This window comes from Oreochromis aureus, linkage group 18 (assembly GCF_013358895.1).
Source record: "Oreochromis aureus strain Israel breed Guangdong linkage group 18, ZZ_aureus, whole genome shotgun sequence".
Lineage (NCBI taxonomy): Eukaryota > Metazoa > Chordata > Actinopteri > Cichliformes > Cichlidae > Oreochromis > Oreochromis aureus.
In genome coordinates, this window is record NC_052959.1 from 13,705,996 (window position 1) to 13,718,337 (window position 12,342).

Consider the following 12,342-nt stretch of genomic DNA (forward strand, 5'->3'; position numbering starts at 1 on the left):
TATTTTTTTGTTTTAAAATATTAAGGTTAAACCAATTAAACTAGTTGGTTTTAGATAACCTTGACTACCGCACTCTTCACTGCACAGCACAACCTGGCTGATATTACAAGAAGTTTTAGAATCCAGTGCATGACTGAGAAAGGCCATCACATCAAAGTGTATTTGAATTTCGGCGGACAGTTTCATCATCTTTACCTGCAATAACATCAGCTTTAATCACGAGGACTGGACGAGGTGTGTGCCTGTACCTTTGTGTAGGGACCTTAGGGTGCATTTCAGAGTCTATGACATGTATGAATCTTTGCACTGTGCTGCTGTTTCTTATCATTTACTGAGAGTTGTAAGACTGAGGTATTGTCTCCAAATCTGTGCACTGACATCACAGTTAAAAGAAAAAAAACAAAGTAGGTACAAACAGGAAACACTTGAAATGCCAAACACATCAAACTCACTGCATGATTCTGCAGGACAATGATCACAAACATACAACTGAAGCAGGCAAAGTAAAGAGGTGAAATATCAGAGTGAGTCACCTGATGTCTAAGGATGGTTAAGGATGTATTTTCACTTGCAGCACCCAATTAAAGAGGATCAAGCTGAATTTTAGGTCACTTTATATTTTTTATGTGTTTTCTTCCTACATTTTCCATCTGTAAATCATACATTCACTGTAGTTTCACTCCTTATATTTCACCTGACATTAAAAAAAGATTACCAGGGTGTTCAGTGGCATGGAGCATTGTGAAAACAAAGTTTACATTTATTGCTTCAACTTGTCACAATGTACTCTATGTCTAATGTTGTCTTCACCACATTGTGTCTCACAGCATTCATTTTGAATTTATTTTGGACACTGGTGAGGATACAGTTAAGATGGATGGATAAAAATGTTCTTCAGAGGCCTTGAGATCAAATCAAAACATGAAGACATTTCATATTTAAAAAATGTTGCCCATTCATAAAAAATATCAGTAACTTTAAAAACGTACTATACATGTTACTACTATAGACGATACTGTTTAAAACAAAAGAAAACAAAACAAACTTATCACAGATCACATCTGTGAATCAGATATACTGTAATTAAAATATATTTTATAAAGGCAAAGAGATGAGAATATAAACTCATCCATAGCCAGTGTCCTGGTGTTTCCTTCCACCTTGCGACTGCATGTGGTGCAGTTTCCTGTGTAGCTGAGCCTTAGCCAGATCTGCAGACAGCCTCCTGGCCATGCGGTCAGTGGTCCTCTTCATGCTGCGAGCCATCTCAATCGCCTGGTCCAGAGTCCTGTTCACGTCTTCTTCCTAGAAAACCAAAGAAACTTGTCCCTTATGCCAAGTAAGACTCGTGTATGTCACAGTAAAGACCTGAACTTTGATGATATACAGCAGATGTTCCTGTATATAAAGAAAACTGGTTTATTTGATTTGCGTTAAAGTGTGAGACATTTGACCTTGCTCCTGCTACGTCTGCTTGTCCTGCTGCCAGTCTTGAAAGGCACCGATGATGGAGACGGTGTCCGCTGAAAGTACATATTGCTGGGCAGAAGTGCTGTGTCTGACTGAGTGGACCGTTTTCTGTGATGGGACATGGACTGCAGCGGTGGCTCACTGAATTTATAGCTGGATTTGACAACATGTAGCAAAAAAGAATGATGTATCCCAAGAAAAAACTATGAGGCGTACAGCTGATAAATATCTCTATCAATGCAGTTAACGCTTGTATTTTACCTGGCCGGCAGACTGCAGGAGGAGCCGTAGCTGACCTGCAGCAGCGGCTTCTGGAGAAACGAGCTGGAGAGAAGAGACCATCTGTCCTTAGAGTAAAAACTATTTGTGACGACTGTAGATCACAGAAACATGACAAACAGTGTGCTCAGTAAGAATTAGTACGTATTGACAGCAGTGATTTTCCTTTTCACCGTACAGTATTACAGCTGTACACTATTCAACCAGATAACACTAATACATGATTGTTTACTGAGGTCAGTTTCATAACTCATTAAATCAAAACCTTGATGGACAAAACCTGACATGAAACAGTTTCTCACTCTGTGGTCTGAAGTCAGAAATCATGTGGTTCTCTCCTTTTAAACTGCAGCTTTTCAACCCAGAAGTTTCCAGTGAGCGGCCTCCCTCTGTCCACGCAGCAGGAGAAACTGAATGTACACCTCTGCCACCTTTTCTGCTCCCTGCTGGTGAACTGTGTAACTGCAGCATTATCTCAGAGCTTGTTTGACTGCTGTCTGTGCCTGAAGAGCAAACAAACAAATTACATTAAAAGGATGAAGTAACATCTGCATGCGCTTATATCAATGCAGGGAAAGGAACTTAGAGCCAGACAATTGGAGTTTACACAATTTTATGGCTGGCGGGGGTCTACCTTTGCTCTGGCTGGGGTCCATGTCTGATGAGATCCAGTCCTCCAGCCTTGCCTGACTTAAACTGAAGTTACTCACATCTCTGCTGTTATTCCCCACTCTACATGTTATTATACAAATAATCAATATGAGAAGATATTTGGACTCTGAATGGTTATTTCTGTTCAAATGTTTATCATGAAACTGAAATTCTTACTTGTTAGTTTACTAGATATAACACATGTCACTATCAACATGATAACACCTTACAAAATGTCCATCTTTCATTCATTGACCATGAATAAAATGACCATGAGTCCCACCTGTTACAGGCTGGACTTTGGTAAGTCTTGGTTCTGGACCGGCGCTCCTGGCGCTCTTGTCTGTATTTTGAGATGAGATAGTCCATCTTCTGAGCTAAGTGAGGTAATTGCACTAAGCCCACCTCCAGGTCCTTCTTTAGCCTAGACACCTCCGACTGCAAGGCCAGGATAGCCTCACTGGTCACACACAAGCGACACAGAAATGTAAATGTTCACAAAACGGGAAAAAAAGGTCATGATGAAGTTCCAGTAGATACGGGCAAATATTTAGCTTAAATGCTGACTGCTAGTACAAAGCTACATATTTGTGAAACCCCTTCAAAACAAAAGAAAGAACAATTGTCGGTCAAGGTAACAAAGGCAAAGACACAGAGAGATTGAAACCAAAAGGGTGAATCTCAGATGAGCTGTTTTTCAAGGGAGAGCTCTAAGAATTCAAAGGTTTCAAAAGTGGCCTTCAACTGTAATTATTTGCAGTAGATTTATTCCTATAAGCCTTATAACCAGTAGTCTGCTGCCACTTTAAAGGTGCAAGACCAAATTTGCATCCTACACTGCCCCCTGGCTTTAACAATTATTTCTTCTTAAAGGGGTTGAGCACCAACACTTTCAAAGGGTGAAAGTCCCACTCCCATAAAGTGCCACTTTATTTTGCTGCTATTTTAATGTTAATTATACACACCTTTCATAATTTTACCCACAGTGGTTTAACATTTGAATTCACAGCAGTGCAGTGATTATTCACTAACACTGGTGTTTGTTTTCAGCATACTGACCTATTACAAGAGCAGGAGCGCAGAGGGCTGCCTCTGCCATCAGTATCCATGGAGGTGCCAAGTGGAGGTTGAGATACGAGCTGATGGTGCTGAGCAGACAGGCTTTGGTCAGATCCTGTTTGGTCAGTGGTGGACACGAGGAACTTTAGCACTGACCAGAAAACATGACATAAAAAGTGAACATGCAGTGATGGAGATTACTCACCTTGCAGCATTGCTGAAGGTTTCTTAGTGGTACTGTCCACCCACAGGTCCACTGCAGCTGTTGCTCCACAGTGTTGTGTTAAGACAGATGGGTGGGGGCTGGCCCACTGGTAGCCAGTGATGGCAGGATGGATGGCTGTTTGCAGGTGGGAGCACGAGTCTTCACTGTCTGAGCTACTTAAACCTTCTTTCTGGGACAGCACACTGCAGAAGCAAAAGCTCAGCTTAAGGTATTCTCATGTTAGGCTCATGTGATATGTTTATGATGGTGAACCAGTCATTAAAATACTCTCACTCACACCTTTCTGGAAGCAGATTTGGTTGAAATGATCCCGAGCCCGAATGATTCAAGTAAGAGCTCCCAAATCCGCTGTCTGTTTCTGAACTCACCATCTTCTGTGCATCAGTAACAAGGTTTTAACCAAAAGACATGCATGAAAATTTGCATTGCATTTTAATTGTGTGGAAGAGACAGCAGCGGTCAAACAGGCTAGCTTTTATCTGCAACTGACCTGCGAGGCACATGAGGTGTTGACATCCGGCTCTGAGAGGCTGTGGCTCTCCGAGCCTCTTGGTGCATCAGAGGAACAGGAGACCTCCACTGCCAGACTAACACAATCACCCAGATCACATTCATCCTTTTGTCTGGAGCCTCTATCCTTGATGCTCTGGCTGCAGAAAGAGCAAGTGTTTACTGTATAAAGTCTAAGTGTAATAAACAGCAGTGGTTTTGTTTCAAAACTTAGATTTTAACAGTAGGATCTAAAAAGCATTATGAGAAGAAGACAATGCCTGTTTTCTATATTGAGCATGATAATATATATATTATGCAAAAACAGATCTCTTACATTATGAAGACTTAAATATAAAATTAAAAACAGCAATAAGAAGCCATAACAGAGAGTCAGTCACCTCACAGTCACAACACTGACCTGCTGACTGTCCACTGCGCGTGTGAGGTGGTCTTGTTTCCACACAGGTAAGCTAAGATGTCACTGTGATCTGCCACCTCTGACAAATCAGAGCTCCTCTCCTCCTCCTCAGCTTTAGAGACATCAAGTCCCACCAAGGAGCCCGTTGAGTCCCTAAAACAGGCCAGAGAAGAATACCTGCACACAGACCCAAGCACTCCCTTCCCTCCGTACTGTGCAACCCAACACCAGCTGTGTACACGAAACACTACCTGCCCACAGGAAGGCTGAGAACATGCACAAACACACACGTATGCACTGCTCACAGCATAAACAGCTAGCCAGGATAAGGTGGTTTATTACAGTATACTTATATCCATCCAAGTCATCTTTAATTTTTCAGCACATTTGCCACTGAGCTGTATATTAGCTGCATATCAGAAACTATAAAGATGTTATATTCACAAAAGAAAGATTTAAAATTTAAGTTTTAAGTTTAAAACCTAAACATTAAACTGCAAAGAAAAAATTTATTGGTACCGTGACTGGCAGCTGCCATGTCTAGAGTTTTTCACTAGACGGTCAACAGCTACGAGCTCACTACTTTGGTCTGATCCACCATTTATCTGAAGGTCACTGCCCCCCTCTGCTTCTTCTTCTTCTTCTGTGTCCATCTTATAACTTTGCCCCTGAAACATAAAAGTTCATGCAAACATATGCACATACTTAGCATCTGTACCAGGAAAGGATTTGTCACAAATGAAGATGCAGGACATGGATGCAAATAAGCATCCCTATCATATCAACAGGGCTGAGCGGATATATTTAAGCCTTAAAGGCAGCATGAGCACGGGAGATTATTATAATTTCTTCTCAATTTATATTTCTGATTCTAAAAGACAGAAAGCAGCCACCATGAAAAAGCAGATATAAAACTGCACTCCAAGAAAAAAAAATGTAGATAAGGTGACCAGTGTGAAGTCAACTGTTCAAAACATGAAAGGCAAACATTTAGCTACTTATAAGAGGCTTGTAGCTGAGCTTAATTTGGAGAAGAAGAAGAAGAAGAAAAAGGAGAGGAAGAGAGGAAAAACCCTCTTAAAAAATCATGGAGTTTAACCACCAGCTCCGGAGGCCAAAGCAGATGAGCCTGTTTAATTTGTAGATGAATGGATACACAAACTAGCAGTCAGCAGTCATCTGCAAAGGTGGAGGGTCTCATCCAAGAAACCCTGGAGCTGAAACAAATGCTCTGAAAAGAAAATGAATTGTAGGCCCAGAAGAGCCTGAGAAACTCAAGGCAATCAAGGTGACAGAGGCTTTCTGTGAAGAGGCGAAAGATGTGAAAGAATGAAAGAAGATGCTCAAATGATGCTCCACAGAAGCTCAATTCTGTGGAGAAATTCAATAAGGAAACGGCCAACAGCAGTTTTCAGCTGAAGAATGCAGTTTACAAGTTTTAATGTGTTGCCTCAGGTAACAAGCACAAAGAAAACACTGGAGCTCCTCCAGCATCCAACAGAGAGATAACAGAAGTTCCACTGACAGATCTGAAAATAGCAGCTACGCTGAAAACGATCCAGACTAAATCTAAGTCAGAAAAGGCTTTTCAGAACTTTCTGATCACATCTCATGTTGCAAAGACCTTTTTATTCAAAACGAGCATTTAAAATATTCACAATGTCATTTTTTGCAGATAAATAATTAACCATAACAACACAATTTTTGGAAACCTACAATTGCATTGCTACTAGTATGAATTTGAACTATTGATATGCAGCATTGCATTTTTACTAGTCACAGCGTATTCTGACTATAAAAGGCCCCAAATCAGAGAATATGAATAGTGTGGCAAATACATTCGAACATGAATTTTTTCTGTGTCTTTTACCTCGTGCAGGGAAGGTGGAGGTGAAGGTGTGAACATGCAGACAGGAGTGGGTACAGTGGTGGACGTGGGAGTGGATGTTGAGTGAGGAGGAGAAACCTGATCACACATGTTTTTGTCTATGATCTCCTTAATGTCCTCAAGATGCATGCCTATCCTGAATATGTCTCCTTCCACTAGTCTGCACACACACACACACACACACACACACACACACACATAAATGGGTGCACAAACATGATACTGACACTTAGAGCTGCCACCCCGGGGTCTCTCTGACCTGTTAGCATCAAAAGTGCCAGTGTTCCTGGATAAGCCCATGTAGTTTTGCATCTCCAGAGCTCTGTGCTCCTCCTTCTTACTGATATATTTTCTTTCCAACTGGTCTTGAGCCTCCATCATGCTCCTCAACATCTGAAAAAGGATCAGTCTATACTAATGCACATGCACAAAAAAAGCAGGCCCCAAATTGTGCTTGAAACCCTAAAGTAGTTTACCATACATGTAGGAGGTAAAGGATCCTTACCATTTGCTTTTCTTCTGTGCTTACAGCCATGTTGCTCACAGTAAATCTGAATTCATCCACCTGAAGAGCAGAAGGTTTGTAAATGTTTAAAATATGTGTGTGTTTAATTGTACATTAGCGGTAGTCATTTTCAAACACACCTTCTGCATGAACTGGCTGATGATGTCTCTCAGCTCAGCGGTCATCCTTTCCCCGTCACTGGGATTATCCTGAAGCTCACTGGAGGAAGCTGTGGTCGCCTCCTTAATGGTGCTGATGAGAGCTGATTCAGCTTTTTCATTTAAGCTTTCTGAAAACAAGCCAACATGGGAGTCATACACACTCAACATAATTAAGGTAATAAATTATGAGTAAAATGTTCCTGACACATCCTCTGGGATTTGTACTGCCAATATATCTTTATTTGTAGCTTTATTTACTTATTTTTATAAATAATGCTGCCAAGCACAAAATGCATGCAGGCCAAATCATTAGCTCAGCCAGAGGCGTGGCAGTGTGAGGGACGCTCTGCTGTGATTAGTTGTTAGGGTTAGGGTGGGTTGGGTCAGAGCTGATGATGTAGCTCAAACCACTAGGCTGGGAATAACATTATAACAGAGGCCCTCAAGGATCATGGCAACACTAACTTTAGAGTCCCTCACAAAAACTTGTGTGTTACCTCTCCCCTATTTAGTATCACCTATGGAGAAAGGCTTTTCTGCATTACTATAAAGTATTATTTAAATTATTAACTGCAGTTAGTCAGTACAGCCCTCGCTGCTGCTGCATGCTGAGGTTTAAATCTGCACCACTGTGTTTACAAAGGGTGCTGGATTAACTGGTTCTGCAGCTTTATTATAACCGCCGTAGAGACAGACTGTAGCTGTGATTACTGCAGCAGAATGACATGCCACCTTAACTCTGAATTTAACATGACTGTTTTTATTTGCTGTAACATTATACACCAATTTTTATGTGCACCCAGTGATGGATTCACTGTCCAAGTCCCCGTCAGTGATGCTCCGCAGGCTCAGATGCTACTGTAGCTGTCTACAGCAGTGCAGGTTAAACCACACTGGCAGCTGGAGGACAACAACAGTGTCCGTAAACAGCTTCAATCACCACAGCAAGGCTGAGCAGCTGCAGCCGTGCTCACAGCCAGCAGCTGGTTACTCTAACAGAATGGCCTTTTAAAATGAATAAAAAGTGCAAACACATCATGGCACATTTCATTTCTGTAGTATTAACCCTTAACTGTCTGCGTCTTATAGCTGGACAGGAGCCACACACCGACTGTATGGAGGGATCACAATGAATGTGAAGCATTTTCCTCTTCTATGTATGCAAAATATTTGTGAGGCACCACAAAACTAAGACAAAATACTGGATTCAACAAAATACTCAATCTATTTTCCAGCTAAAATGACAAAAACTGGAGAGCAGCTGCCGGCCTGAGCACAACATGCCTTTAACATAGTGTTTAACTCAACTTTCTGATCATTCGGTGTTTAAATAAAGATACACAGGCCTGGTTTGTCATAAATATTCAGTTATTTTTTCAGTTTCATTAAAAAGTTTCATTAAAAAATGTGGCATCTAAACTGATCACTCTCTGAGGAATCCAGTCAGACTTTATCTTCATGTAGTAGAAGGAAGTTAACCTTTCATGATATCAGATGTCGGACACGGAGCCATACCTGATGAGGGAAGATGAGGAGCTTTGTATCCAAGATGGCTCAGCTCAGCTAACTGCCCCTGATCTTCATCATCATCCTCTAAATAAGGCATGAGTTCTGAGGAGGGATGATTCTGTGAAAAGCAATAAATACCTTTGTATCTTACATTTGAAATGTAACTAATTAACACAGGCCTGTGTGAATTATACCAGGAAGAAACCTTAGAACTTACACTGGTTCCTAGTCTCATCTGATCAATGAGGTTCTCTGCCTCTGCGTATTTGGTGAGTAATTTATCATATTCAGCCTAAAGAAAATAGAGAGGATGGATGTTACAGCTCTATCTAAAAAAACAGTAATGCAATGATGACAGAAAATATCAGCTAAAGAAAATGAAAGTCTAAGGTTCATTTGCAATGCAAAGATATGATCTGAATGCTTTCTACCTGCAGATGGTGCACCAGTGCAGGAGGAGTGTGCTTTTCTTCATCTTTAAAGACATTAGCTTTCCCGGCTGGCAGGACTGAGTCCTCCAAGACTCTGCTGATCACCTCTAACATGCCTGGGGAAGACTGAGCTCTGTGAATGGTGCTAGGGCACTGAGGAAGTGATCTGGCTGGGGTTTTGGGGATTTTCACTTTAGGGGCAACCTTGGAGAAGTCAGGGAGTGGGTAATGGACTTGGCCTTGGCCATACTTCATCTCGCTGAAGGATCTTGTACGCACCAGAGGAACTCTCTGAACCTGCTCTTCCTCCTCATCTGCTTTGTCCTGCTTTACTTCATCTGCACTGAAATCCTCACTGCTCTGCTTAGAATCTGTACTTTCAGAGTTGGATGTGCTGTTTGCATAAGCACCAGATGTGAAAGTAGGAGTCTTCTTTTGTATCTGCTCTTCTGAACTTGCTTTTTTTGATGCAGCATTACTCTTTTCATCTGAGCTCTCTGTGTGGTTATTATTCACTGCTTTGCTGTTGTGTGTTGGAGCCCAGCTAAAAACACTGTCGTCTGCACTCTCCAACAGGGACACCTCTGGCAGGGTCTCTGCCTCAATCAGCCTACCCAACCGCAGCAATTCCTCCTGGGAGAAGTGCCGCAGCAATAACTGGTTAATGTCTGCAGCACCAGGATGCGGTCCACCAAGCTCACTTTGCTTGGAAGCATCAAAAACGTTGTCCTGCTTTGTGCTGATATCGTCTTGCAATAATTCAAGCTGACCAGAAAGATCAGGACTTGTATGAACAGTGTGTCCTCCATCAGAGCTAATGTTTCCCTCAGAGGAATCTTTCTTGTTGAAGTAAGGGCTTCCAATGTTGCCATCATATGGCAAGTCCTCCTGATCCTCATCACTGGTATTTTGTCCAGTGTCCTCACTTCCCTGGTTTATGGGCAGCTCATCTTGGATGGTGTTTTGATCTTTGGGAAGACACATGTAAGAGGTTTCTCTTGGAACTGCTCTCTAGAACCCTCCCGCTCTGACTGCCCACACTGCTCTCTGAGGAGGAGTCATCCAACCCAGACAGCTCCGCATCCCCTGCAAATTAAAAACCCAAATACCATGAAAACCTAATTACAGGGTCATGTTGATTCCATTAAATTAGCTTGTTGTGATTTTTAAGGCTAATGATGAGAGTGAAAACTAGCTTGTGACTTTGCAAAAAATATATGTCATTGCATTTGTTTTGTCACACCTGAAGTGAGCAAAAAAACATAGCAGATGTTTAACATCCTGCATGCCAACATATTTATAATGATGTATTATTAAAAAATTTGTTTTATGTAAACTTTTCATTACATACGCAGTAATTCACCGTAGTATACAAGAAACCTGACACAATAAACAACAGTGCTTGCATGTCTTACCACTAAGATGGATGCTTGCTTCAGAGGCAGCAGACTCTGCCTGGGACAGATGCAAGGCCAAAGAACTCTCCAGATCACTGAAGTGGAGACTTTCATCCTCACTGAGATCAACAAAGAAGCTCTGCTTGATGCATTTTTCCCACAGTACTACGGATCTGTCCTCCCCCTGAACATCCTCATCCAACTCTCCCAGGTCTCCCTCCATGGACTCTGCAACAGAAAAATGGATGCACTGTTCAATATCTCCTCACCTCTGTTAAGAAAAAAGGAGGGTGAGAAAACTGAATGAAGCACCATTCATCTCTTAGCAACGCAACCTGCAAAGTGACAACACTGGATCAAAAAGCACTAAGGTGTCAATTATTCAACAATCAATACAATGTGTGCACAGAAGATTGCGTGCTGCGAGGGTGTAAAGTTTTTGAGTTAATTATGTGCTTGGATGAAATGCATTGTGTCTGTTTTGAGTGTCTGACAGCAGCAGAAGGCTTATAAATAAATATATAGATAAATATTTTTTAAAAAGTAATTCATCTATTTCATTCAGAAATAAATAATTTGTTTTAAATGGGTTCTTCCTTCATAGAATAGAAATAATCCTTAGTTTTAGTATCTGTGACTTTGGTAAAAATTTAGACACAATGTGACTGATGAGGCACTGATGGACATGAATACTGAGATTTTTAGATGTGCACAAGACTGTCAGTCAACTGCTTTCTAAAAGCTGTATTTTCAATATAAAACCTGTACTGATTTTCCTAAATCTTACATCTGACACATGCCCTCCATACAATAATAATAATTTAAAAGACTAAATCTAACACTGAAACTATTAAAAGCTAAACTATATAAATACACTCTGTGAACTAAACTGAATTAAAAACAAAAAATCAAATTAAATAAACCCCCAATTAGAAAATACAATATCATAACGACTCTGCTGTGTAGCCCCTGACCCTCTGAACCAAGAAAAAACCACTATGCTAAAAGAAAAGTGTCTGTGTCATAATATAAAACTATTATCTATACAAAAACAAATTGTAAAATACATTTTGCAACACATAGGAATCTGTTAATATTGCACATCATTAATATAGAGTTAATTATACCTATATAATAGCCTGATATGATATTTCAATAGATCTTAAGTTTTTGCATGTATGTTAACAAAATCTGTCATGTGATATATTTATTCAGGTACTTGTTACCATAACCGTAATTACTACATTTCATAAGAGCAGTGGAGCAAAAGTATATAAAGTACATATATCTCCTACTACAAGTTACATGTGAGTGTTACCAAACACGTTTAAGCTTCTGTACTGTTTCTGCATGTAAGTCTGAGCTGCATTTCAGTGACATAGTGCCACTGAAATGCTTTGCTGGCGGTGGTCACTTACCTTGGTTGTGTTTAGCCAGCTGGTTCTTCTTCAGCAGTGTGCCATTACCTTTAAGTTGATCCCGGTCTTGAAACTAGCAGCGATGGTTTAATATCTTCCCCCTTCTTTCTTGACATATGCCTTCCTGAACAGGTTTCGTTTTTGTGGCATCATTAATAATGGATACAAGGCAGCGCAGAACGTCTGGACCCGCGGTGACAGCAGCGTGCATGACAACTAGCGGGGTCTCGTTGCTAGGTAACGGTGCTGAAACGTCCTCCAAAAGGCTGCTAGCAAGTGACAGTTTTGGGCTATTGGCTATTACATACTTATTCTCTCTTTAAAAATAAGTATGGGAATGTGTAGACTTTCACCTTCCTAAATAATAATACACAGTGCCGAAGCCCCACAAGTGTGCAAGGCGTGTCAAACTTTCAAACATAATAAAGCTCGTGCTTG

The 12,342-nt window shown here is 40.9% G+C and overlaps 1 protein-coding gene across 2 annotated transcripts; it reads right to left on the reverse strand.

The window, feature by feature from the left end:
- Nucleotides 1-258: 258 nt before the first annotated feature.
- Nucleotides 259-12,315, reverse strand: LOC116311369 (microtubule organization protein AKNA). Of its 2 annotated transcripts, none has more exons than XM_039601852.1 (21): nucleotides 11,905-12,315; nucleotides 10,505-10,714; nucleotides 9,090-10,175; nucleotides 8,876-8,950; nucleotides 8,665-8,776; nucleotides 7,129-7,277; nucleotides 6,989-7,048; nucleotides 6,743-6,876; nucleotides 6,466-6,643; nucleotides 5,115-5,263; nucleotides 4,596-4,748; nucleotides 4,176-4,335; nucleotides 3,965-4,056; nucleotides 3,665-3,867; nucleotides 3,460-3,574; nucleotides 2,684-2,860; nucleotides 2,384-2,481; nucleotides 2,052-2,252; nucleotides 1,732-1,843; nucleotides 1,455-1,623; nucleotides 259-1,305 (listed from the first exon to the last, which is right to left on the reverse strand). In XM_039601852.1, exons 3-21 carry the CDS (start codon nucleotides 10,071-10,073, stop codon nucleotides 1,126-1,128), a joined length of 3,501 nt encoding a protein of 1,166 aa, XP_039457786.1. In that variant the 5' UTR covers nucleotides 10,074-10,175; nucleotides 10,505-10,714; nucleotides 11,905-12,315; the 3' UTR covers nucleotides 259-1,125. The 2 variants fall into 2 exon arrangements, with proteins under 2 accessions (XP_039457786.1, XP_039457785.1); XM_039601851.1 differs by having other exon boundaries at nucleotides 3,965-4,059.
- Between the last annotated feature and the right edge of the window lie 27 nt (nucleotides 12,316-12,342).

Excerpts from the sequence above, each read along its gene's own strand:
- LOC116311369 (XM_039601851.1), bottom strand. The coding sequence starts at position 10,073 with ATGTGTCTTCCCAAAGATCAAAACACCATCCAAGATGAGCTGCCCATA. Across the intron at positions 8,777-8,875 it reads AGATGAGACTAGGAACCAGT|AATCATCCCTCCTCAGAACT; the intron begins GTAAGTTCTAAG and ends TGCTTTTCACAG. Across the intron at positions 3,868-3,964 it reads CCAAATCTGCTTCCAGAAAG|TGTGCTGTCCCAGAAAGAAG; the intron begins GTGTGAGTGAGA and ends TTGCTTCTGCAG.